The sequence below is a fragment of the Lithobates pipiens genome, unplaced genomic scaffold (genome assembly GCF_037356315.1).
Source record: "Lithobates pipiens isolate NorthernLeopardFrog02 unplaced genomic scaffold, aLitPip1_a1.2 Scaffold_18, whole genome shotgun sequence".
NCBI classification, from domain to species: Eukaryota; Metazoa; Chordata; class Amphibia; order Anura; family Ranidae; genus Lithobates; species Lithobates pipiens.
Window position 1 is genome coordinate 30,843,520 of NW_027507758.1, and position 25,764 is coordinate 30,869,283.

The 25,764-nt window shown below is 44.4% G+C and overlaps 1 protein-coding gene across 8 annotated transcripts in view; it reads left to right on the top strand.

The window, feature by feature from the left end:
• The window catches only part of CCDC88A (coiled-coil and HOOK domain protein 88A), a 325,195-nt gene that overhangs the window by 281,512 nt on the left and 17,919 nt on the right, over nt 1-25,764 (top strand). For 6 of the 8 annotated variants that reach the window (XM_077485516.1, XM_077485518.1, XM_077485521.1 and 3 more), the window contains 2 exons: nt 12,206-12,474; nt 20,010-21,578. In XM_077485516.1, the coding sequence (XP_077341642.1) occupies nt 12,206-12,474; nt 20,010-20,855 (1,115 nt within the window). In that variant the 3' untranslated portion in view covers nt 20,856-21,578. Of the gene's footprint in view, nt 1-12,205; nt 12,475-20,009; nt 21,579-25,764 lie in introns of those variants that run through there. The other 2 variants (XM_077485520.1, XM_077485519.1) reach the window with 1 other exon arrangement.

Sequence of the window (25,764 nt, forward strand, 5' to 3'; positions counted from 1 at the left end):
GCACGGCTGGGCACAAGCACGTACAGGTACGTTGCCCTTTAAGTGCCCAGCTGGGGGTCGCGCGCTGCCAGCGATGCACCCGCGACCTGGTCCTGAGCTCTGTGGCCGTGGGACCCGCGGTCCTGCAATCGTTTCACAGAGCTGAAGAACGGGGAGAGGCAAGTGTAAACAAACCTCTGCTCATGCATCCTACTGAGCCTGTCACTGATCGTCTGTTCTCTGTCATAGGAAAAGACGATCAGTGATGTCACACGCCAAGCCACGCCCCCCTACAGTAAAAAAACACACACACTTAACCCCTACACTGCCTCCTAGTGCTTAACCCCTTCACTGCCAGTGACATTTTTACAGTAATCTGTGAATTTTTAATCGCACTGATCGCTGTATTAATGCCAATGGTCCCAAAAATGTGTCAAAATTATCCAACGTGTCCGCCATAATGTCGCAGTCACAATAAAAATCGCTGATCGCCGCCATTACTAGTAAAAAAAAATAAAAAATGTTTAATAAAAATTCCATAAAATGATCCCCTATTTTGTAGATGCTATAACTTTTGTGCAAACCATTTAATAAATGCTTATTGTGATCTTTTTTTACCAAAAATATGTCAAACACGTATGGGCCTAAACTGAGGAAAAAATATGTTTTTTATCAATTTTTTGGGGGATATTTATTATAGCAAAAAGTAAAAAATATTGAATTTTTTTCAAAATTGTCGCTCTTTTTTTGTTTATAGCCCAAAAAATAAAAACCGCAGAGGTGATCAAATACCATCAAAAGAAAGCTCTATTTGTGGGAAAAAAAGGACGTCAATTTTGTTTGGGAGCCACGTCGCACGAACGCGCAATTGTCAGTTAAAGCGACGCAGTGCCGAATCGCAAAAAGGGGCTTGGTCCTTTTGCTGCATATTGGTCCGGGGCTTAAGTGGTTAAAATGGCGCACACCCGCACAATGGGTGACAAACAACGTACATTTTTCTATCCATAGGGGACGGTAAAAAAACCTTTACAGATTTCCACTTTAGATCTACAGAGGAGGTCTAGTGCTAGAATTACTGCCCATGATCCGACATTTGCAGCGATACCTCACATGTGTGAGACAATTGTGGTCTGCGTGTGTGCAGGACCAATGCAGGCGCATTTTCCTTTGCATGCTTGCATGGGGGGGCGGGCACTTTAAAATATATATACTTTTTTTTTAATTATTAATTTATTAAATGTTTTTACACTGTTGCTTTAATTTTTTTTGTATCACTTTTATTGCTGTCCCAATAAATGTAAACATCCCTGACAGTAATAGGCATGTGATAGGTAGGATTTATGGAAGGATCTGGGGTCTATAAGACCCCAAATCCCTTCTTTCCACTTAAAAGCATTCAAAATGCCAAGATTGGCCTTTTTTAAATTAGATTTTCAAAAAATAGGGGCGTTAAGGGTAACTAAAGTTTTTTTTTTTTTTTTTTTTTTTTTTTTTTAAACAAACATTTATTTACCTCCTCTGTGCAGTTGGTTTTGCACAGAGTGGCCCCGATCCTCCTCTTCTGGAGTCCCTCAGCGGTGCTCCTGGCTCCTCCTCTGCTCTCCCCCAGGGCACTCGTGTGGGCACGCTCCCGTGTCCTGCTGCGTCTATTGACACAGACAGCAGGACTCGGCCCCGCCCCCCTGGCTCTCGCATCCTTGGATTTGATTGGCAGCAGTGGGAGAAAATGGCTGCTATCAATCTATCCAATCGGGACCCGAGACACCGGCTGGAGCTGGTGTGCTTGTCCCTGTCACTGGGAAGATCGGGTTCAGGTAAGTAAAAGGGGGGCTCTAGGGTGGCAGCTGCAGCACAGGTTTTTCACCTTAATGCATTCTAAAAACCAGGATGGCTTACATCCCTTTTAAGGTGCCGGGAAACTGGAAGTGACGACATGTCGTCACTTCTGGGTTACCTTAGCGGCAGCCCGATCAAAGCAGATTCCAGCTTTTTTCAGGTCTCTAACTAGCAGGCGGACATGCCGGCTAGTAGCTCGGGTCTCCTGGTGGGACGGGAGAGCCCGAGCAAGCTGTGGAAGGTAGTGGGAGGACGGGGACGTCCCCTCCCGCTGCTTATAATAACAACCGAGTGGCTGGTTAGCCATTTCAGTTGTTATTACAAGAGAGCCGACCGTCTGCCCTAAAACAACCAGTTGAAGTCAAATGACGTACCAGGTACATGATTTGGCAGCAAGTGATTAAAGTCAGAGGAATGGCATGAGAGCCAGATTGAAGGCAACAACTAGACATGTGCGATGCGTTTCGTTACAAATCGAAATTCCGACATTTTCTTTATTTGGAGATTCGGATGTATCAGAATCTCCGAATCACAACAGTAACGAGTCCAAAATAAACTAAACAAATTAATTTGTTTCATTTGGATGACGTGATGTGATAGTTTGGGCCATTTTGGTAATGTTTGAAGCATCTGAAATTACAGAACAACATAAGAAATTATCTAAATGGATTCAGATCCATTTTGTTTTTATGCTGCATTAACATGTTTCATTATTATAAAAAAAATGCACTACATATAAAGTGGAAACAAAATGCAATAAATCCATGTACATTTTTATTTTTTTGGATAAAATATGAGTTAAAAAATTTTTGTCTTGCCATTTGTGTCCCATTAGGAAGATTTCCCTTTTCACTTCCTACCCTGTAAACGCAACAGGAAAGGAGAAGCCTTTCCAATGTGAGGGAATCACCTCCTAGACCGTTGTCACAGGAACAAGTGTCCCTGTTGAAAGATTTCCTTTTCAGTCGGCAACTAGAAATTGTGGTTTTACCTTTACTTTGATTTACGGTCATGTTGGTGGTCAGGATAATTAGAGAGGATGAGTCTCCCGAATGAGGACATGCCTGACAGTGGTTCTACCCCTAAATTTAATCTGCCCCACGTACCTCCCAAATATCATAATGGCATCCATGGGCACCAAAGAACACCAAACCTCATGTTGTAATAATTGTTCACGCATTTTTTTCCCTCTTCTGTCCATCTCTGGACATTTGAAGCTAAACTCAGCGAGAGAAGAGTAGGGAGAAGAGTGCAGGGGGTGCAAAGAGGAGGTAGTAGGCCCTTTTTATAGCTCAGGTAACCTAAACTACTTTTTCTTGTTTGTACAGTTAAAAAGCATGTCTGTATATAAAGCAGATCCCATGTTCTCAGCAATAGCATTTTTTAAGGGATTGTTTCACTAGTGCAATCACATGACAAGAGGCAGAGCTTGTACAAAAGTAAATCAACTTTCAGGTATGCCTATACTAACACTATACCAGTGATGGCGAACCTTGGCACCCCAGATGTTTTGGAACTACATTTCCCATGATGCTCAACTACACTGCAGAGTGCATGAGCATCATGGGAAATGTAGTTCAAAAACATCTGGGGTGCCAAGGTTCGCCATCACTGCACTATACTGTCAAAATGTATTGGGATGCCTGAACTTTAATGGCCTCCCAGTCTTCGTCCGTAGGGTTCAATATTGAGTTGGCCCACCCTTTGCAGCTATAACAGCTTTACCTCCTCCGGTGAAGGCTGTCCACAAGGTTTAGGAGTGTGTCTATGGGAATGCTTGAACATTCTTCCAGAAGCACATTTGTGATGTCAGGCATTGATGTTGGAGAGAAGGCCTGGCTCGCAGTCTCTACTCCAATTCATCCCAAAGGTGTTCTATCGGGTTGAGGTCAGGCCAGTCAAGTTCCTCCACCCTAAACTTTCTCATACATGTCTTTAAAGTCCTTGCTTTGTGAACTGGTCCAAATAATTTGGTGGAGGAGGGATCATTCTGGGGGTTGTTTTTCAGGGGTTGGGCTTGGCCCCTTAGTTCCAGTGAAGGGATCTCTTAAGGGGTCAGCATACCAAGACATTTTGGACAAGTTTATGCCCCCAACATTGTGGGAACAATTTGCGGATGGCTCCTTCCTGTTTCAACATGACTGTGCACCAGTGCACAAAGCAAGGTCCATAAAGACATGGATGAGCACATTTTGGGTGGAGGAACTTGACTGCCCTGCACAGAGTCCTGACCTCAACCCATAAGAACACCTTTGGGATAGATGAGCGGAGACTGCCTACCTTAGTGCCTACATCAGTGCCTGACTTTGCAAATGTGCTTCTGGAAGAATGGTCAGACATTCCCATAGACACTCTCCTAAACCTTGTAGACAACCTTCCCAGAAAATTTAAAGCTGGTATAGCTGCAAAGAGTGGGCCAAAGCAATATTGAACCCTACGGACGAAGACTGGGATTCCATTAAACTTCATGTGCGTGTAAAGGCACGTCCCAATACTTTTGACAATATAGTGTAAATAGCCCTGACCCACTACAAGGGACAGGCATTTTGAAGTTTCCTTTTTCTTGCTGCTTTCTCCATTAGTGATGGCCGAACGGTTCGCCCGGCGGTCGTTTCGCGGCGAATTTCCGACATTCGCGGTCCGCACGTTCGAACGCCTTTTTCCGTCGTTCGCCGCGGCGGACTTACGTGTTTAATGTATACAAGAACTTTAACCTTTGGTGACACGTTTATCATGTGATACAGGACAGCCAATTGAGACATGACAGCACATGGACACTTGTACATTCCCCCTAACCTATAAATACACCCGATCCGGTGGCCATTTTACATTCTTTCTTCTGTTAAGATAGGGACAGGTTCCTGTGTGGAGTAGGGAGAGATAAACCACTAGCTATTTGGTACACAAAAGTTCTTTTCAGGACTGGTATAGGTGTTAGGTGTTGATAGGTTTGCTGTGCTGCTGATTCTTGCAGCAGCCTGAGTGTCTTTTGTTAGTTTAGAGAAAGGGAAAGGACGGTGTATGCTACAGGGACAGCCAGATTAGTCTTTCATCATCATCATCATCATCATCATCATTAGCTGTTACTATCAAGGTCCACAAAAGAGCTGTTCCAGTAACCACTAATCGTTCTCTTTTTTTGCCAATTTGTATAGGGACAGGAAGGAAGCAGTGTTGTCAGGCAGTGAGGGTAATTTTAAAGACTTGCTGTTATTATTAGTTCCACAAAGGTTCTTTTCAGGACTGGTATCAGTGGTACAGTAATAGGCTTGTACATGTATAATATTCTTTCTTCCAAATATAGAAAGGATATTATACTTGACTGCTGCCCTTCTGCTGCAGTCTGCTAAACATTCACAACTCACTTGTTCCACAAAAGTTCTTATAAGGACTGGTAACTTGGTATAGGGTGCTACGGTACATAGGCTTGAGTGCGGTACAGTCTGCTGTTCTGTAAGGACCGCTATCGGTCCACAATAGATAGGGTTGACGTGCACCACTGCTGACCGCTGCCCTATACTGCAGCAGTCCTTCAGCGGTATAGGGACTGACGTACAGTCTGCTAATCACTAACACACAACCTGCTTGTTCCACAAAAGTTCTTATAAGGACTGGTAACTTGGTATAGGGTGCTACGGTACATAGGCTTGAGTGCGGTACAGTCTGCTGTTCTGTAAGGACCGCTATCGGTCCACAATAGATAGGGTTGACGTGCACCACTGCTGACCGCTGCCCTATACTGCAGCAGTCCTTCAGCGGTATAGGGACTGACGTACAGTCTGCTAAACACTAATACACAACCTGCTTGGTCCACAAAAGTTCTTATAAGGACTGGTAACTTGGTATAGGGTGCTACGGTACATAGGCTTGAGTGCGGTACAGTCTGCTGTTCTGTAAGGACCGCTATCGGTCCACAATAGATAGGGTTGACGTGCACCACTGCTGACCGCTGCCCTATACTGCAGCAGTCCTTCAGCGGTATAGGGACTGACGTACAGTCTGCTAAACACTAATACACAACCTGCTTGGTCCACAAAAGTTCTTATAAGGACTGGTAACTTGGTATAGGGTGCTACGGTACATAGGCTTGAGTGCGGTACAGTCTGCTGTTCTGTAAGGACCGCTATCGGTCCACAATAGATAGGGTTGACGTGCACCACTGCTGACCGCTCACCTATACTGCAGCAGTCCTTCAGCGGTATAGGGACTGACGTACAGTCTGCTAATCACTAACACACAACCTGCTTGTTCCACAAAAGTTCTTATAAGGACTGGTAACTTGGTATAGGGTGCTACGGTACATAGGCTTGAGTGCGGTACAGTCTGCTGTTCTGTAAGGACCGCTATCGGTCCACAATAGATAGGGTTGACGTGCACCACTGCTGACCGCTGCCCTATACTGCAGCAGTCCTTCAGCGGTATAGGGACTGACGTACAGTCTGCTAAACACTAACACACAACCTGCTTGGTCCACAAAAGTTCTTATAAGGACTGGTAACTTGGTATAGGGTGCTACGGTACATAGGCTTGAGTGCGGTACAGTCTGCTGTTCTGTAAGGACCGCTATCGGTCCACAATAGATAGGGTTGACGTGCACCACTGCTGACCGCTGCCCTATACTGCAGCAGTCCTTCAGCGGTATAGGGACTGACGTACAGTCTGCTAAACACTAATACACAACCTGCTTGGTCCACAAAAGTTCTTATAAGGACTGGTAACTTGGTATAGGGTGCTACGGTACATAGGCTTGAGTGCGGTACAGTCTGCTGTTCTGTAAGGACCGCTATCGGTCCACAATAGATAGGGTTGACGTGCACCACTGCTGACCGCTCACCTATACTGCAGCAGTCCTTCAGCGGTATAGGGACTGACGTACAGTCTGCTAATCACTAACACACAACCTGCTTGTTCCACAAAAGTTCTTATAAGGACTGGTAACTTGGTATAGGGTGCTACGGTACATAGGCTTGAGTGCGGTACAGTCTGCTGTTCTGTAAGGACCGCTATCGGTCCACAATAGATAGGGTTGACGTGCACCACTGCTGACCGCTGCCCTATACTGCAGCAGTCCTTCAGCGGTATAGGGACTGACGTACAGTCTGCTAAACACTAATACACAACCTGCTTGGTCCACAAAAGTTCTTATAAGGACTGGTAACTTGGTATAGGGTGCTACGGTACATAGGCTTGAGTGCGGTACAGTCTGCTGTTCTGTAAGGACCGCTATCGGTCCACAATAGATAGGGTTGACGTGCACCACTGCTGACCGCTGCCCTATACTGCAGCAGTCCTTCAGCGGTATAGGGACTGACGTACAGTCTGCTAAACACTAATACACAACCTGCTTGGTCCACAAAAGTTCTTATAAGGACTGGTAACTTGGTATAGGGTGCTACGGTACATAGGCTTGAGTGCGGTACAGTCTGCTGTTCTGTAAGGACCGCTATAGGTCCACAATAGATAGGGTTGACGTGCACCACTGCTGACCGCTCACCTATACTGCAGCAGTCCTTCAGCGGTATAGGGACTAAGAGTTTTGTCACAGGGTCATTTAAAAAATGACATGCAGAGGAAGAGGCAGGCCCTTCCGCAGGGGTGGTAGGGGTAGGGCAGGAGCAACAGGCTTGAGCCAAAGTGGGAAGTTGCAGAAGGTGCGTTCAATTACTTTAAAGGATGCACCAGACTTGGTTGAGTGGCTCGCTCAGCCTTACTCTTCTGCACCCTCCTCATCCTCTCGATCTGCACCCTCTTCTTCACTCTCTGCTATGTGCACCCCCAAAGACACTACCACCAACAACACGACCACCACCACCACCACCACATACCTTCCGCTTGAGTCACTGGAATTATTTTCCGATCCATATCAAGAGGACATTTCTGATGCGCAGCCACTCTTGGTATTGGATCAGGAAGAGGAGGTAGCAACAAGCGCTACTCAGCAGTCTGACGCCAGTACCCAGATCAGCCCAAGGAGGAGGTTGGTCCCCGGTGTTGCTGCCTACTCTACTTATAGCGGTGGGGAAGGTGACGTTGATGATGACGTGTCTAGTGATGTCACGTGGGTGCCCACAAGAGAGGAAGAGGAGGGGAGTTCAGAGGGAGATATGGACCAGCAGATAGGGAGGAGAAGCAGCAATGACTTACATTGCACAGCAGGGACAAAGCAGACTGCAAATGTATCAGGAGCGAGTCATCGACCATGTACGGTCACATCTGGCGCTCCCAGGACACCGGCACATGGCTCCGCAGTGTGGGCTTTTTTTAACGTGTCCGCTGCTGACAATAGCGTTGCCATCTGCAATCTTTGCAGTCAACGCGTTAGTCGCGGTAAGCCCAATACTCACCTAGGGACGACCGCCTTAAGAAGGCACATGAGCAGCCATCACCGAGCCCAGTGGGAGCAACGGAACACACAAAGCCACACTGCAGGCTCTCACCGTCCAGCCTCGTCTTCTACTTCTCCTTCTCCTCTCTCCTCACAATTGTCCTCCACTCCACCTTCCATCACGCCAAGCTCACATTTTTCTGCAAAAAGGCAGGCTTCCGTGGGCCTAATGTTTGAGCGTAAAAAAATGATGACGCCGGATAACCCTCTTGCCCAACGGTTGGCGGCTGGCTTGTCAGAACTCATAGCCCGCCAACTACTGCCATATAAACTGGTGGACTCGGAGGCCTTTCGCAAATTTGTGGCCATTGGAACACCACAATGGAAGGTCCCAGGAAGGAAGTATTTCTCAGAGAAGGGCATCCCAGAGCTATATGGCCATGTTCAGCGGCAAGTGAATGTATCTCTGGCACACAGTGTCGGTGCCAAGATACATCTGACCACAGACACGTGGTCTAGCAAACACGGGCAGGGAAGGTATATCAGTTTTACTGCCCACTGGGTGAACCTTCTGACGGCCGTCAAGCATGTAACCCGTGGCACCCGTGTAGATTTGGTTTTACCGCCACGGATTGCATGCAGGCCTGACTCTTCTTCTCCTCCTCCTACTCCATCCTCCTCCCTCTCCTCCTCAGCTGCCTCCTCCTTTTCCGCTGCTAGCGTCTCTTCCACTGCACCGCCCAAGCTCCCCAGAACCTATTCCACATGCCAGGTGAGACGTTGCCATGCCGTGCTGCGTCTGTTGTGCCTGGAAGCAAAGAGCCACACTGGCCCGGCACTCCTTTCAGCTTTGCGTTCACAGGCAGATGAGTGGCTAACACCGCTCAATTTGACAGTTGGTAAAGTGGTGTGTGACAACGGTGCCAATCTGCTTAGCGCATTGAAACAGGGCAAAATCACGCACGTGCCGTGCATGGCACACGTCTTAAACTTGGTCGTGCAGCGATTCCTTGTCAAATACCCTGGGGTCCAGGACATCTTGCGGCAGGCAAGGAAAATCTCGGCCCATTTCAGAAGATCTTACACGGCCATGGCTCGCCTTGCTGACATTCAGCGGCGACACCATCTGCCGGTCAGACGTCTTATTTGCGATTGCCCGACGCGATGGAACTCAACCTTCTATATGCTTGATAGGCTGCTCCAGCAGAAACGTGCAGTTAACGTCTACCTGTATGAACTCTGCGAAAGAAACGGTTCTGGGGAGCTGGGTTTTTTTTCACCGCGCCAGTGGCTGCTCATGCGCGACACATGCAGACTTCTGCGGCCATTTGAGGAGATCACCAAACTGGTCAGTCGCAGCCATGGCGCCATCAGTGACATGGTACCTTATGCCTTCTTTCTGGAGCGTGCATTGCGTCGTGTCATTGATCAGGCTGTGGAGGAGCAGGAGCGGGAAGATGAGGAAGTCGCAATGCTGGATGAATTCCCAGGGGGGGCTACTCTATCTGAGACAAGTCAACAACAGGAGTCTGATGAGGAGTCAGAGGAGGATGGTGCCGGGGCGGATGAGCAGGAGCAAGAAGAGCATGCTTTAAACCTTTCTGGGATCCCTGTTGTGCGAGGATGGGGAGAGGAGAATGAAGAGGACGACATTATCCTGGATGATGAGCAGGAGCCAGGCCACCACACCGCTTCCACTTTAGTGCAAATGGGGGCCTTCATGCTCCAGTGTTTTAATAGGGACCCCCGTATAAAAAGCATGAGGGTCAAGGACCAGTACTGGGTGGCAACGTACTTAGACCCCCGGTACAAACACAAAATGGCGGAAATGTTACCGCCGTCGCAGAGGGCTGTCAGAATGCAGCACTTCCAGGCCTTGCTTCGAGAAATGCTGCATTCTGCTTTTGCGTGCGCTGGCAGAGGAGCAATTCCCACTCCCAGAGAAGGATTTGCGGGTACCAATCCAACAGCGCCTGCAAGAAGAGGCCGGTTTGAAGATGTGTTGGTGACTTCGGATATGAGGTCATTCTTTCAGCCGACCCATCGACAGGTGTCATCCGGATCCAGCATCAGGGAACGCCTAGACCGTCAGGTGTCCGACTACATTGGGTTAACGGCCGATGTGGACGCTCTGAGGAGTGATGAACCCCTAGACTACTGGGTGGGCAGGCTTGACCTCTGGCCAGAGCTTGCCCAATTTGCAATCGAACTGTTGGCTTGCCCCTCATCCAGTGTCCTGTCCGAAAGGACGTTCAGCGCAGCAGGGGGGATTGTGACCGATAAGCGTACTCGCCTAGCTCACCACAGTGTTAACTACCTCACATTTCTAAAAATGAATGAGGCATGGATCTCGGAGGAATTCAACACATGTGATCAGTAGACCATGTATATGTCTATAAACAATTTTTGGAATCAAGCACACAGACCTTCTTAATTCATTTGGCTCACTTCCCTGACCCAAAAAAGCACACCGTACTATATGCCCCTACCCTCCTCTTTGAAGAGGTTGAGCGGTGTCATATTTCTACTGGGGCTGCTTATTATGAGGGGTTCCCACCATCCCTGTGCTGTGCTGACTTCCTCCTGGGTGTTCTTATTATGAGGGGCTCCCACCATCCCTGTGCTGTGCTGACTTCCTCCTGGGGGTTCTTATTATGAGGGGATCACACCATCCCTGTGCTGTGCTGACTTCCTCCTGGGGCTGCTTACGGTGCTGCTGTCAGCGCTGTATGTCACGGAGCTGCTGTCAGCGCTGTATGTCACGGAGCTGCTGTCAGCGCTGTATGTCACGGAGCTGCTGTCAGCGCTGTATGTCACGGAGCTGCTGTCAGCGCTGTATGTCACGGAGCTGCTGTCAGCGCTGTATGTCACGGAGCTGCTGTCAGCGCTGTATGTCACGGAGCTGCTGTCAGCGCTGTATGTCACGGAGCTGCTGTCAGCGCTGTATGTCACGGAGCTGCTGTCAGCGCTGTATGTCACGGAGCTGCTGTCAGCGCTGTATGTCACGGTGCTGCTGTCAGCGCTGTATGTCACGGAGCTGCTGTCAGCGCTGTATGTCACGGAGCTGCTGTCAGTGCTGTATGTCACGGAGCTGCTGTCAGCGCTGTATGTCACGGAGCTGCTGTCAGCGCTGTATGTCACGGAGCTGCTGTCAGCGCTGTATGTCACGGTGCTGCTGTCAGCGCTGTATGTCACGGAGCTGCTGTCAGCGCTGTATGTCACGGAGCTGCTGTCAGCGCTGTATGTCACGGAGCTGCTGTCAGCGCTGTATGTCACGGAGCTGCTGTCAGCGCTGTATGTCACGGAGCTGCTGTCAGCGCTGTATGTCACGGTGCTGATGTCAGTGCTCTGTATTACGGTGCTGCTGTCAGTGCTCTGTATCTCCTGCACCCTCTTGTTTGCCTACCCTGGTCCCTGACCTTCCCTCTCCTCCATTGCCTTCATTAGCTCCATAGTCCTGAATTGTCAGAACAATTTCCCAAATAAAAAAAAAATGCTTGTAGTTATCGATCCCAAATTCACCTCATACATGTATTATGCTATTGTCCAGGTGGTGGGACTACGTGCTACCCCCTAATAATTACCCCGTGGCCGCAAATTCGACCTAAAGGTTTGCGAAATTCGCCTCCCATTGAAGTCAATGGAGCCCGCGGCGAACGGTCGTTTTCGCGAACGTTTGTGTCCGTTCGCGTTTCGCGTTCGCGAAACGTCCCGTCGGAAGTTCGTCCATCACTATTCTCCATTGCAAATAATTGCAAGCACCAAAAAAAATGTTCTAGAGATTAGTGCACTACCCTTGCAATGGCCACTGTAGAGGAAGGAGTTGGGGGGGGGGGGGGGGTGGAGATCTCTAGGTTCCTTGGCTGGTGTAAGAAACCTGCGAGTGATGCAGCCAGTTGGTATCTACCCACAACTGACCCAATACCTAGCTCCAATTTGTAAATAATGCAGTTTTGAAATTTGTTATTCTCCTGACTGAATAAATACATTTTTGTACTCCATTTATATCAGTGTAACCATCTTCTCAATACTCTGCCTTCATGTCTGCTTATTGATCCACCGCAGGTACCACTCAGAGTAGGTCCCAGAGCCACAGCAGCGGAGATTTTGGTTTGCACCATGACAATGAAGTGTGGTCTGGCAGCAATAGTCCAGTCCAGTATTTTGGTCAGCGCTTGAAAAAGTCTGCCGCATCCAGCCCCATGCTTAGACTCCAGTCGTGTGATGGAGCGGAATGCCTTGCCCAGTCAAAGAAGAGGCTGGGGTCACCCGGAAGTGAGATGGTCTCCCTCAAGCAATTCTTAGAGGAAAGCAGCAAGCTCACTGTAAGCCAGGTGAGTTTGAGAGCTTGTCCTCAGTTGTATCTAGTAGTAGACAGTCACATTTAACTAGACTTGTTCTGTAATGTTGAAGGCATTTCAACGCATATCCAAGCCACTTCAGTTTTAATGAGTTTCAGGAGTATACCCAAACATTTATATCCTTACAGGTAGCACCAACATATATATATTTTTTTTTTTCTCACAAAAACTTTGAAGGAAAAAGTGCAACTAACAGAGAGCACGTAATCAGTTACAAAAATACCAATGCCCCTTCGAGCAGGTGAAACAACATAGCACAAGATCAGTAATACCATTCTCTAAGTGGCAGGGTGAGATCCCTGATCTGGATTCAGAATACTTGGAAGATGTCTGGCAGTATCCTTTCTTACAATTTTATCTCCGTCAGAGATCGGTTGATACAATTTAAACTGATCCATAGGATCTATTTGTCACCCCAAAGATTATCCAAAAATTAGCAGAATTCCTCCTCCAACTATTGTAAATATGGTCTGGCAAATGCCGAATTTACCATATGTTATGGTCCTGTCGCAGAATTCAGTTCTTTTGAGCGGAGGTCACGAACTTCATTGAAACTTTGACCGTGATCCATGTTCCTCTGAATGTGTCAATCTGCTTGCTGGGTCTGGTGGGCTCCTTGTCCCACCGTCGGGCAACCTGGACACCAATAGGACTTTTACTATTCTATGCTAGAAAGGCTCTACTCATAAAATGGAAACACACGGGGTACCTTCTTTGAATACATGGAGATCGCTGATCAACTCAGGGGTGCCATTATACAAAGCAGCCTATCTCACCAGATGCTGCCCAGCTAAGTTTGACAAAATCTGGCACGTATGGTTAGAATCAGACAGTACAAACGCAACACAATAGGCTCTGGATCCCTTTGAATGTTTACTTCAGCTAAAAGTCTTGTAGCTGTGAAGACCTAATCTTGCTACTATCTGAAGGTTCTCCTAGATGAGTTATCCTCAACTTCAGCATCTTTTCCTGTAGGGGTCACCTGAAGTACAGGTTCCGTTCTCCTTCCCCTTACCTCTCTATTTTGACGACATGAGCAGTTTAAGTTATAGTGGTTTATATAGAATAGTTTAAATCTATAGGATTGTTATAATGTCTGTTATCTCAGCCATGGTATGCCCAGAGGCTGTATTATGTAACCCTTTTTTGCACACAAAAACGCAATAAAAAGTATTTTCAAAAAAACAAAACAAAGGTAATACCACCCTGTCGGGCAAGTAAAGCAGACATTACAAAAGAACAGTAGGAAACCAAGCCTTATGAGAACATGTATCATAAGCCTAACAGGGACAACAAAATATGGGCTCATCAATGTCCATGTCTTCACAGATAAAATACCACAAGGCTGGTCCAACATTAACTGCAAATGTACCAAAGGCACATGTAGACCTGTCAACCCTGGACCATGATGTGTCACATTCCTCATCCCCTAGGGATTAAAATGGGTGCCTGACAGGCCATAGAAGCCTATATGCAGGGGTAGCTTGGGGCAAGGTAGGATATCAGAATGCAAAAATGGGCCTATTACAAGAGCGACAAGGCTGTTCCAGTAAAGAGCGGTAGAGAAAAACACAAGAGGGGCTGTAGGAATAAAAAGGAGGGGTGCAAGGGAGGGAAAAGGAGAAAGGGGGGGCAGAGAGAGAGAGAGAGAGAAAAAGAGAGCAGAAGCAAAAGAGAGAAAGGGGGGTGTGGTTAGGGAGGGGAAAAAGGGGGGGGAATATCTGTCCTTCGGGCCCCAACCAGAGCGATGGAATCCCACAGACCCCCCCCCCCCCATGCTGTTTAAAGAAGGTAGTGAAAGAGGCGAGGCGAAAGATCTGGTCAAGCATACAAGCGAGCTCAGCCATACTATTATAGCGATGTCAAGTTGCTAATATTATCAGCTTAGGTACGTTGGTCCAACATCTTAATCCAATACCATGGAAAGGCAGCTGTTATTGTCCAAGAACAGGATGGAAGGTGTAGAAATTGTGAAACTATCCTATTCTAGTTACGTAACCCCATCCTTTGTGTCAGGAAGACTTCATGTTTGCCAATTCTACAATATATATGACTAAAAGTGTGAATTGTTTTCAAACTGTCGGGGTAGAGATGGTAAAATGGCATTATCTGTGAATGACAGATAGGGGTTGATTTACTAACACTGGAGAGTGCAAAATCTAAACAAATTAATGGGGTGGGCAACTACATGGCAAATGAGGTTTACTATTGAAAAATGTTAAATAATGCATTTTGGTGCCAAAATATGAATGCAATCTACTTGGGGGAGAACCACTGGGTGAATCTAGGATGGAAAAGGACCTGGGGGTCCTAGTAGATGATAAGCTCAGCAATAGCATGCAATGCCAAGCTGCTGCAAGCAAAGCCAACAGAATATTGGCATGCATTAAAAAGTGGATCAACACCATAGATAAAACGATAATTCTCCCGCTCTGCAAGACTCTGGTCTGGCCGCACCTAGAGTATGCCGTCCAGTTCTGGGCACCAGTTCTCAGGAAGAACAAAAATGGGGCACCAATTATAAAAACTTTATAGGCACCAATTATAAAAAGTATATAAAGTTTTTATTTAACAAATGATACAGAACACACACTTTTAAAATCTTGCAAATAAAATGCAAAAAGCTAGATGAATCGCTCTAGTACAGTAAATGCATAACATTAGTACAGATCAAATCCTGTAATCATGTTGTAATGCACAAGAAAAGCTCTACATGTTTCGCAGTTTGAATGCTTCTTCGGGAGCTTATGAAATATTCTATAAAGAGGAGAGAGATACAAGTAATCAATAACAATGAACAATAACAAGTTAATAGGAGGTCTCGGATTTTTTTGCAGGGGTTACCAGAAGGTGATCAGAAAGAGGAATCGGGTACGCACCCAACCACACATTTAGGACCTATAGCAGCACAGGCACTGAATCTGCTACAGAATTTCTCTAGTAAACCCCACTGTAAGCTCCAGGGCATCCCTCCCGACGCCCTGCTCGTGACTTTGAATGTGGAGGCTTTGTACTCCAGCATCCCTCACGAACGGGGGGGTGGGATGGAATGCACATTCCTCCAAGAGGAAGATCACCATCATTGGCCTTTTAGTGAATTTTAGTTAAAATTACTTTTTTTAATCCTGACCCACATTTGGTTTGTTTAATGGCTCCCACTACCTCCAGGTGCAGGGTGTAGCCATGGGCACATGCTGTGCGCCGGCCTATGCAAACCTATACCTGGGGGGGTGGGAGCGTGACATTTTCTGGAATGAGGACCTCAGTAGCCACATCAGTCATGTACTGGTGTGGCTAAGGTATATCGACGATATATTTATTATCTGAGTAGGTTCACAGCAAACTTTAGATACCTTTGTTGATCTTCTCAACAAAAATACCTATAATTTAAAATTCACTGTAAAGTGTGATTTGTAGAAAATGTAATTCCTTGATCTCCTGATTTTCAAAAATCAGTACAATCGGCTGGAAACACGATTTTGCATGCTTCCAGCGCCCACCCACCGACACTTGTTTGGAGTATTCCTTACACCCAATACATCCGATTAAGGAGGAACTGCACCAATGACAGTGATTTCAGATACCATGCAGATCGCATAAGGGGGCAACTACTCCAACGGGGATACTCTAAATCACTTTTACGTAAAGCCTTTAAACAATCCAAGGAATACCCTACTATACAAACATAAAAACAAATTAGAAGACCACCCTACTGTAAAATTTATTACGCAATACTCTTACCAACAATACCAGTTAAGATTTTCATTTTGAGGAAATATGTCACTGACCATCCTGAGATCTCCTTTAAAAGGTCGATCTCTCTTCATGACAAATTGACCAAGAGTCACTACACTACCCCTTATGGTTATACCGCCAATGAATTTGGAATCTTTAAATGTGGGCCGTGTACCTTTTGCTCTTGGGTATCCACAGGTCGAAGATTTAAATTGCCCAATGGGGAACTTTTTTATCCACACTTTTGAGCCAACCTTGGTACCCAGGGGGTAATTTATTTGTTGATATGCACTTGTGGGATATTCTATATTGGAAAAACGATCCTCCAATTACGACAACGAATTAAGGATCATGTTTATTTTTCTCTCCAACCCTTATTCAATATACCTCAAACAAAATATATATATGCAAAATCAACAAATCAAGCATATGAATAAAATATCAAATGACCTTATTCATTCAATAAATATAAGTGCAAAGATAAACAAATGTTTTCATATCTATTTAAACTATGTGCATATCCCTCAAAAAGCACAATATCTTCAAAAATATGCAAAAGTGTATACCCAACTCCACATGCGTTCATAACATGCAGAAAAAGCAGGTCATTTTTTAAGTGAGAAAAAAGCAATTTTTTAACACATAAACAAAAAAAGTCCTCAATAGAAGTGTCCCAAAATAGAACGACAGGTGATAATAAATAGAAAATCAGCACACCCTTCTCATGTGTACTTTCTTATCAGTGTCCCCAAACGATGAAAACTCCTTCACCACACCAACAGTGACCCCCTATGGATGGAGCACTCACCAGATGGATTGCCTAGCACTCTCGCACCAGGCTCAACAGGCGTTTTAGATTGCTTAATTGAGAATCACAGATGTCTGGCACACAATATTCAGAGTATTAATTCCTCTTTGCAGATTCCAATAAGATTATCTCCCCAAGTTCCTCAAAAAGAAAAACAGAGGCTTCCCATGGTGTAATACTATAAAATAACTTTAATAGCACACTTAAAAGCCACTCGGTAATGCACTCACATGTAAAAAACTTGTAAAAAGCACTTCAAAGTCACTGCAATATTTCACATCAGCAAAGCTTCACTCTAAGGCATTGGTGGTTACAGTGGATACTGGTCACAGTTAGCAGTGTCAATGATATCTCTCACCCCTCCTTTTGCTGTATGGTACCCTACAGCCAGACTCTCAATGACACTCTCTCTCCAATCCTGTTCCTCGTGTAAGAGGCACACACACTTCCGCCTTGTTTGCAGAGTTTGATTCAATCAATGGTTGCCAGATAGCCAAGCTCCCGACATGTTTCGTCACTGGGACTTATTCATGGGATTGGCTATCTGGATCTCAATACCTCCTTTTATTCTAATGGCAACCAACCCATAATGAACGTCACGCCTACTCTTCAAATAGTGACTCCCAATCATCTCACCCCTCCAATCTAAACACTCAGATCCACCCACCTCTCCACAAGAGTCCTCCTCCACCATCCAGAGCCAATCCGGTGGCATTTGCGAGCCAACAGCTGTAGCAAACTACAGCTCGTATACCTCCGGTGGTGCCTGTGCGGGTGCTAATCTCCTCCCCACTTACGAGGCTTCAAAAACCTCACAAGGTGTCCTCACGCCTACTCCAATACTTTACTCCGCCCCCCACTGCAAAACCCGGTGTGATGATCAACTCATCCACCCGCGCATGCGCAGATACTGTCTCCCTCCCCAACCATCAAACGACGTCAGCACGCAAGCTCCAGCTCCTCGCTCCACCCACCACGGGGGCTCTCAGCGTTAGAGCCGGTCGCGCCCCCACTGCGCATGCGTCGACATCTCACTCGCGCATGCGCAGATGCTGTCCCCCTCCCCAACCCTCAGACGACGTCAGCACGCAAGCTCCAGCCCCTCGCTCCACCCACCAAAGGGGCTCTCAACGTCAGGGCCGGCCGCGCCACCAATGCGCTTGCGTCGACAACTCACTCTGTCCCTATTTTGGGACACTTCTATTGAGGACTTTTTTTGTTTATGTGTTAAAAAATTGCTTTTTTCTCACTTAAAAAATGACCTGCTTTTTCTGCATGTTATAAACGCATGTGGAGTTGGGTATACACTTTTGCATATTTTTGAAGATATTGTGCTTTTTGAGGGATATGCACATAGTTTAAATAGATATGAAAACATTTGTTTATCTTTGCACTTATATTTATTGAATGAATAAGGTCATTTGATATTTTATTCATATGCTTGATTTGTTGATTTTGCATATATATATTTTGTTTGAGGTATATTGAATAAGGGTTGGAGAGTCCACTCTGTACACTTCCATCATATATTTTTGGAGGTTTTTACAGGGGGATTGATCTTGCCTATTTAGCGCCACAAGGTGATAGTGATTTGACACGGTATAGGTGTGGGGTTATATTTACCTTCTAAATATTTGAGTGATATATATACAAGTGGCAGCTGGTGGGAGGTTGGGTGCTATCGCAGTGTTGACACACTAGGTGGCAGTATTTGAGGTGTGTAATATTTGTGTTTATTTTTCTGCCAATGGGAAGAGGCTTAGTCCCATAAGTAGACTTCTTGATTTATGCCATAGATTTGACACCTCTGTCGCCTCTTTCATTGTTTTGGCAGTCAGCCCTCGGGGACTGGGATAGGAGAATACTTCAGCATGTGACAAAATGGATTGAACACCTTAATGCCACACAATGGCCAGGCATTAATGAAGTACAAACTTATAAATTGTTCTTATAACACTGAGGTTACCCAATTATTAATAAATTATTATAAGATGGGTTTAGTAACACTTTAAAGTGTTACTAAACCTACAACAGTAAAATCAGTCTGTATATGCAGTAAAGCATGCCTGTTATATTCACTGTGAAACCTAAGGGGTTAATTCTCTGCATTGTGTAAAAAGGATGTTTAATCCTGTCTACTCTGATCCTCCCCTTCTTCCACTGATAGAACAGAGGCTAGGAGACCAGCTGCACATGCTCAGTTTGGTGTGTATTGCTAGAGAGCTTTTTTTTTTATTTTTTGTGGGGAGAGTGCTTGTGATCAACACAGGGCCAATGAGCACTGTCCCGACAGAGAGCCAGGGGCCCTGCATTCTGATAGGACAGTCAGAGGAGAATGAAAACTCCTCCTACATGCTTTAACCAGACACTGATAGAAGTCACAAGACTGCTATATACTGTTGATGAGAAAAGGTATTTAGCAGTTTATATTTACTGAAACAATTGCATTTCCATGTTCCGTGTACTGTGGGAGACCAGATATATTGATTGAAGGGTCCTGTGTTTAGTAACACTTTAATGCAGAGAATGCATTAAGGTAAAAACCCTTCTGACTTTAGAACCACATCTTAAATCTAATTTTTTTTTTACCTTAATATATTCTATGCATTAAGGTAAAAAATGCCCCTCTACCTGCCCTACCTCCGTATGGATATACACAGCCCAGCTTGGGAGTGCGCCCCCACAGGTGCCTCTTTAGCACTTGGCTTGTTACAGGAGGCTCCCGGAGGAGGTAGAAGCTGACAGTGCTGGTGGGGGACTGCCAGAAGAGGAGGACATTTTTGAAAAGAGCCAGTAGGTATTACCACTTTTTTTATTTTAATTAAAAATCAAGCCTTTACGATCACTTTTAAGTGTCATTTTTGACTTTATTTAAAGCTTCTATTTTAATGTCTCCTGTACCAGCCTATTGATCATATTAAAATAGGCAAACACCTGTTACTTCCAATGTTTTCTATTTTTGTAGATTCGGTCTGGAAGCCAGGAAAACCTTCTAGACGAAGTCATGAAAAGCTTGTCTGGCTCCGCTGAATTTTCAGGATTACAGTCTCCGTCACAGCTGTCTCCTGGCCTAGCAGTGGGTGACAAAAAGACTGCGAAAGCAGAGCAGTGTATACGACCCACCACTTGGAAAAAAGAGGAGAGTATGCGATTCACATTCCCCGTAGAGACAGTCACGCAATCTGTAGATGGAGACACTGCTCCAAGTCCAGGGATGGCGTGTACACAACGACAAACAGCTAAAGAGCCCAGCCAATACGCCACCTTACCTCGTGCTAGCAGTGTGATCTCCACTGCCGAGGGGACCACACGTAGGACCAGTATTCATGATTTTTTATCCAAAGACAATAGGTCACCTGTATCAGTTGATCCATCACCGACAAGGGAAGATGCTCCATCTTTATCGAGTGAGTACAGTAGAGTCAATCCGTTGCCTAACATTCTCTGCAGCGTAACCCTTCCGTGTATGGTTAGCAATGATCCTCAACATTGTTCAGGTTGCGATGTAGTTTGCCATAGAAAAAGCAGCATATCAGAAGGGACCAATATCATATCCTACACTTCACCGTGCATGTCTTGCCCTTACCTCTCACTCAACCCGAATTTGGTGAGTAGCATCAGTGGACCACCTGGAGATAGACAGTTTAGTGTCCCATCTACTCAACAGCAAGATTGTCCAAAGTCCAGTAATCATGTACTGCAAACAAGTGAATGTTCTGACCCCCAATGTCTACATAGTAGTGAAACGGAGTCTACCTTACTAGTGTCGGAAGATAATCAAAGTATTTGGTATGAATATGGTTGCGTTTGATTTTAGAACAATGGGGAACAGCTCTTGTTGTCCAGAGCATCCTATTCCTATGACAAAATGATTTGTCTGGGTGTTTGGACAACAAATCCTCTTTTAGACACTTTGAGCCTTAAGAGCAGTTGTTGCAAGACAATGGAGCAATACTCTGATGTTATAAGAAGGTGGTTGTAGGATTCAGGCATTTTTTTTTTTACAGCCACTGCATGAAACACCTCTCCTTTTGTCCGTTCATTGAGCATGCCTAGCCCAGCTGTCCTCTGTGTGCTAACATGTGGCAGAGAAAGTGATACTCAACCTAAAACTGTCAGATTATGGGATGTTATGTTTTTATTACTACTAGGGTTGCACCGATACTAGTATCGGTACTGATACCGAGTATTTGCACAAGTATCGGTACACATGCATATGCACTGTTACCTGAAACTGATACTTTCAGGCTTGGCTCTTTGAGCTATCAGTGGGTCTCCCCTGTGTTAAAGAAGTCCGGTAATTGGAGCTGTCAAAAAAATATATAAAGCAGCCAGTAATGTTTATGAACAAAAACAATAACTCAGTCCTGAAACACTAAAATAAAAAGAAATTGTTTCTTCATCTGCAGATCAAAGGGATGAACAAACGTTCCTCTGTTTATCCCCTTAAAAATCCTTAATTTACTGAAATGAGCCTTAATTAATTCCCTACTCTCCTCCATTTAATTATTATTTTCCTGCTTTTTTGCTTTTTTTTTTTTTTTTTTGTTCACGTCTCTTTTATAAACGATAAACAATTAAAACTTTTTTTGTTTGCTTTGTTAGTGAATATTTTTACACATATATATTAAGATATATTTACACATTTCACATTGAAAAAGCGCAAAATTTTAAAAAGATTTCATTTGTAAATAATTTTTCAATGCTTTGAACCATTGCTGACAGCTGACGTGAAAACAAAACAGTTGCAGTAGTCATCGGTAATTGGTATCGGCAAGTACCAAAAAAAAAGTATCGGTATTCGTTGTAAAAAAAATGGTATCGGTGCATCCCTAATTAATACGTACTCTTGCTCAATGCCTTGCAGATGCAAGCATTTTAATGTGCTGGAATAAAATGTACATTGCAGAGTCAATAAAAGTAGCGCATTCAGGTAGGCAAGAAGAGGGGAACTATGCCCGCCATAGGTTCATAATCCTTCCAGAAAGAATTTTCAGCTTCTTGAACATGTCATAGGTAAAAGTCCGTTTTATAGCACTCCAGTTGCCACAGGATGCTGACTGCCGCCATTTTGTTGGATCTCACTGCCACCAAGAGGGGTAGTTTACATCTCACCAGTACAGCCCTACATCACACCAAGTGCCATGGTACTGACTTTTACCTTTGACATGGTCAGGGTTCTAAAGAGTCTTTCTGGAAAGATTATGCACCTAAGGTGGTTCACAGTTCATTCATTTATTTATTATAATAATTAGTATGACAAACAAAATGTAATATATTGCATCTTACTAGTCCTTAGAATTGGTGGCTGCATTAATTTTATTTTTTAAGGACTTGTCTGTTGATTTGTGTTTTTTCTGAGCACCACTGCATATGTATGGAGTGAACACGGCTCATAGAAAACAATTGTTTTCAAGTAAACAAACCCTTAGGCTTTTTTTGCTTTTATTTTCACCTGGTTAATTTCCAAGGATAATACACCTCCCTTTTTTGGGTGGCCATGTTTGATCACTCCACTGTATCTATGGAGGAGGCCATGGTTGTCTCCTGAATTGGATTTCAAATGCCTTCCTCTCCATCTCCATAAGGGTGGGAGACTTGTAGTCTTCAGAAGAAAGATAAAATTATTTGAGCTTTCAGTTCAGCTAACAGGAATTGACAGTTAGGGCCCTTCCACAAGGTAGACGCGATTAGGCCCACCTGTCAGTTTTTCAAGCTGACTTGATTGGATGGTCCATGCATTCTTATGGACCAGCGGGTGGCTACCTCCGGGTCCGATAAGGCCCACAAAAAAAAATGGTGTCCTCTTCCATTTGGAAGGACCAGATCGGAAGCAACTGGGAGTAAATGGACAGCGGAGCAGAGCGGGGTCTGTCTGTATCCACTCTGTATAAACAGAGTGGACACAGACCTCTCATCTGCCCACTCTGCTCCGATCAGCAGGGGATATGTGAGTGGAACCCCTGCTGATAGGAGCGGAATCTGCCCTGTGTGAAAGGGCCCTAACACTACACTTTTTGTCAACATCAGCTGGTATTTTTCTTAAAACGCTGAAAATTTTCTGAGTTTTGACCAATGAAAACTAAGGCAGCTACCACATACAAGGACTGGCAAGCTGAAATATACTACTATTTTTTTCATGGGTTTAGATGTGCCTCTTGTTCTCCTCCTAGGTGTCGGGGCGCTGGACTCTTTAGCATGGTCAAAACAAGTTACTGGCCACGTCTAAATAGGACTGCTGCCTGCAAACCATCTGACAATTGCAGAATAAAAGAACTCTACCAAGAGATCTATGTAGGCTGGCAGTATTGACTGGAAAATGCAGACTCACTTCACTAGCTACATACTTGTTTTGGGTCATCAGCCAGCACCATATTTATTACTACAGGTTTAATAAAAGCATGTTTCTCTAGTAAAGGGCACCAAAAGGAACAAAATTTTAAATCTGGGCTTGCAGGGTGCCCCTCATAGTATACCCCCAGTGATTTATATATTTTATTTTAGCTCCAGCCACTCTTAATGGAAACCTTGCCCAATTGGATTGTCCCAGAGTTTGGAAAAATATTAACGTAGCTACATCACAGTACAAACTGACGAGGTTATATCACTGATGGTAGAAAAAAAAAAAAAGCATAACTAAAAAAATGCTGAAAAAGGTGGTTCCTGAGCTTAGTGTTAGATTTGTCCCTCGGGTCAGCAGATTACAGCTAGGGATGAGCTCAGGCGTGTTCGCATGGAACACGTGCAGAGCCCGCCAGGAAGTCGGCGCAGCGCTAATCACAGGCAGTGAGACATTTCCCTGATGTGCGGCTGCAGAGATCAGGCAATGTCTCACTGCCTGTGATTAGAGAAGAGCTGCGCCGACTTCCTGGCGGGCTCTGCACGTGTTCCATGCAAACACCCCCTGAGCTCATCCCTAATTACAGCCTATAAAATTCACCACGTTCATTACAATCTGATTATATCACTTCCTTTAACTCTACCAACAAGTACCGTATGTAGTACAAGCGGTCTGCTTGACTGGATCGTTTAGGGAGGTCCTTTTTATTACATAATGGGGTTGATTTACTAAAAGTCGAGCGTGAAAAATTCTAAGTTGGTGAGTTCTGCATAGAAACCAATCAGCTTCCATCTTAATTGAACAAGCTAATGTTAAAAACGGATTGGTTTCTATGCACAGCTGCACCAGATTTTGCACTCTCCAGTTTTAGTAAATGAACCCCAGTATTGGTAGTTTGAAAGTCTAATTTAAAATTGCATGGCCGGATTGTATTGTGCATGGTGAGTGTTGGTGAGGCATTGCATACTAGCTCAATCCACAAATCGCTAATGCCCATAGTGCACTAGGCTAGGGGTTTGGGTTTTAATATCTTTAATACTGAATTATAAGATATTTTAAATGAGAAATAAGAACTAACATGAGTTTTGTAAATGGGGTACAACAAAGATGCCAACAAAATAGTTTTTTTTCATTAAAATTTTGTATACATGTAAAGTCAACATATTGATTGGGCCATCAATTTGTGAATGAGAATGCTGGTAAGCAACTAAACTCCCACAAACAATACATTATTAATAAACTGCTATTTTTTTTTTTATTTATTTACTTTTGTTAATGGAGTTATTTTATTTTAGCGTTCTGATGTTAATGTTGAGTACCACTGTTCTGTCAATGTGCGTGTTTTCTCATGAATGTGTATGTGCATGTTAGGGGTGTTGCATGCACTAGCAGAAACCAGCGTAGATCCAGACTGGGAGACCGGCAGAAATAAACACTTTATCAAGTTACTGTAAAAAATATTTCGTTATTTAAAAAAAAAAGAAAAAATGTTTGTGTTCGATTTATATTTTCATGCGTCGATCAGTGGTGCTGTCTTAATCCTCTTCATGGTAAACAGCTTCAACAGTGCTACTAAATTTTAGGGTCAAGAACAATAAAATATTTTAAGAAAATGTATACTTTTGTATGTAATTTTTATAAATTTTACAAAATTATGCATTACGAAAAAAAAAGGGCTCTTAATATGAGATAATGTAACCCTTCTGTTAGGATTATTAGAATTCAACAAAACAGAACTACACAAGGCCTGCAGGCCCCATCCATTAATCAAGGTCACTGAACTCCAAGGTGAATCTTTAATTTATAGATGAGGATATATTATTTCATATGATACGCTGATAGATGCAGACCGTGAAAGAAATAGATCATTGACCTTCAAATGTCTGCTGGATTGATGTGTGCAAAGCTTTTTGTGTTGGATGGCGGGGCTAAATCAAAAAAAAAAACAAAAAAAAAACTGTTTATTGATAGTATTCAGACTGTCTAATTTGCTAATACAGGAATATAGGACTACAACAATAGGGTGTAACAATTAAAAATAACCCTCATTGATATCTGAGCACCAATATTTTTTTTCCATTAGTAGGAACTAAAGCCAGAACTTTTATTTTTAACTATAGAGAAGGAGGAGGGTTATAACGTTGTTTTTTTTTGTTTGTTTTGTTTTTTGCTATCTGTGTCCCATTGGGGAGATTTCCCTTCACTTCCTGTCCCGTAGCTACAAGAAGAAATTGCCTCCAAAGTGAGGGCATATCCCCTTTTAGACAGCTGTTACCAAAACTAGTGTCCCCATTGCAAGATCTCACCCCCCTATTCCTGTTCAGATGACAAAAACTTGGTATTTTCTTTTGCTTTCAACAATTTTGGTAAATAAGTAGAG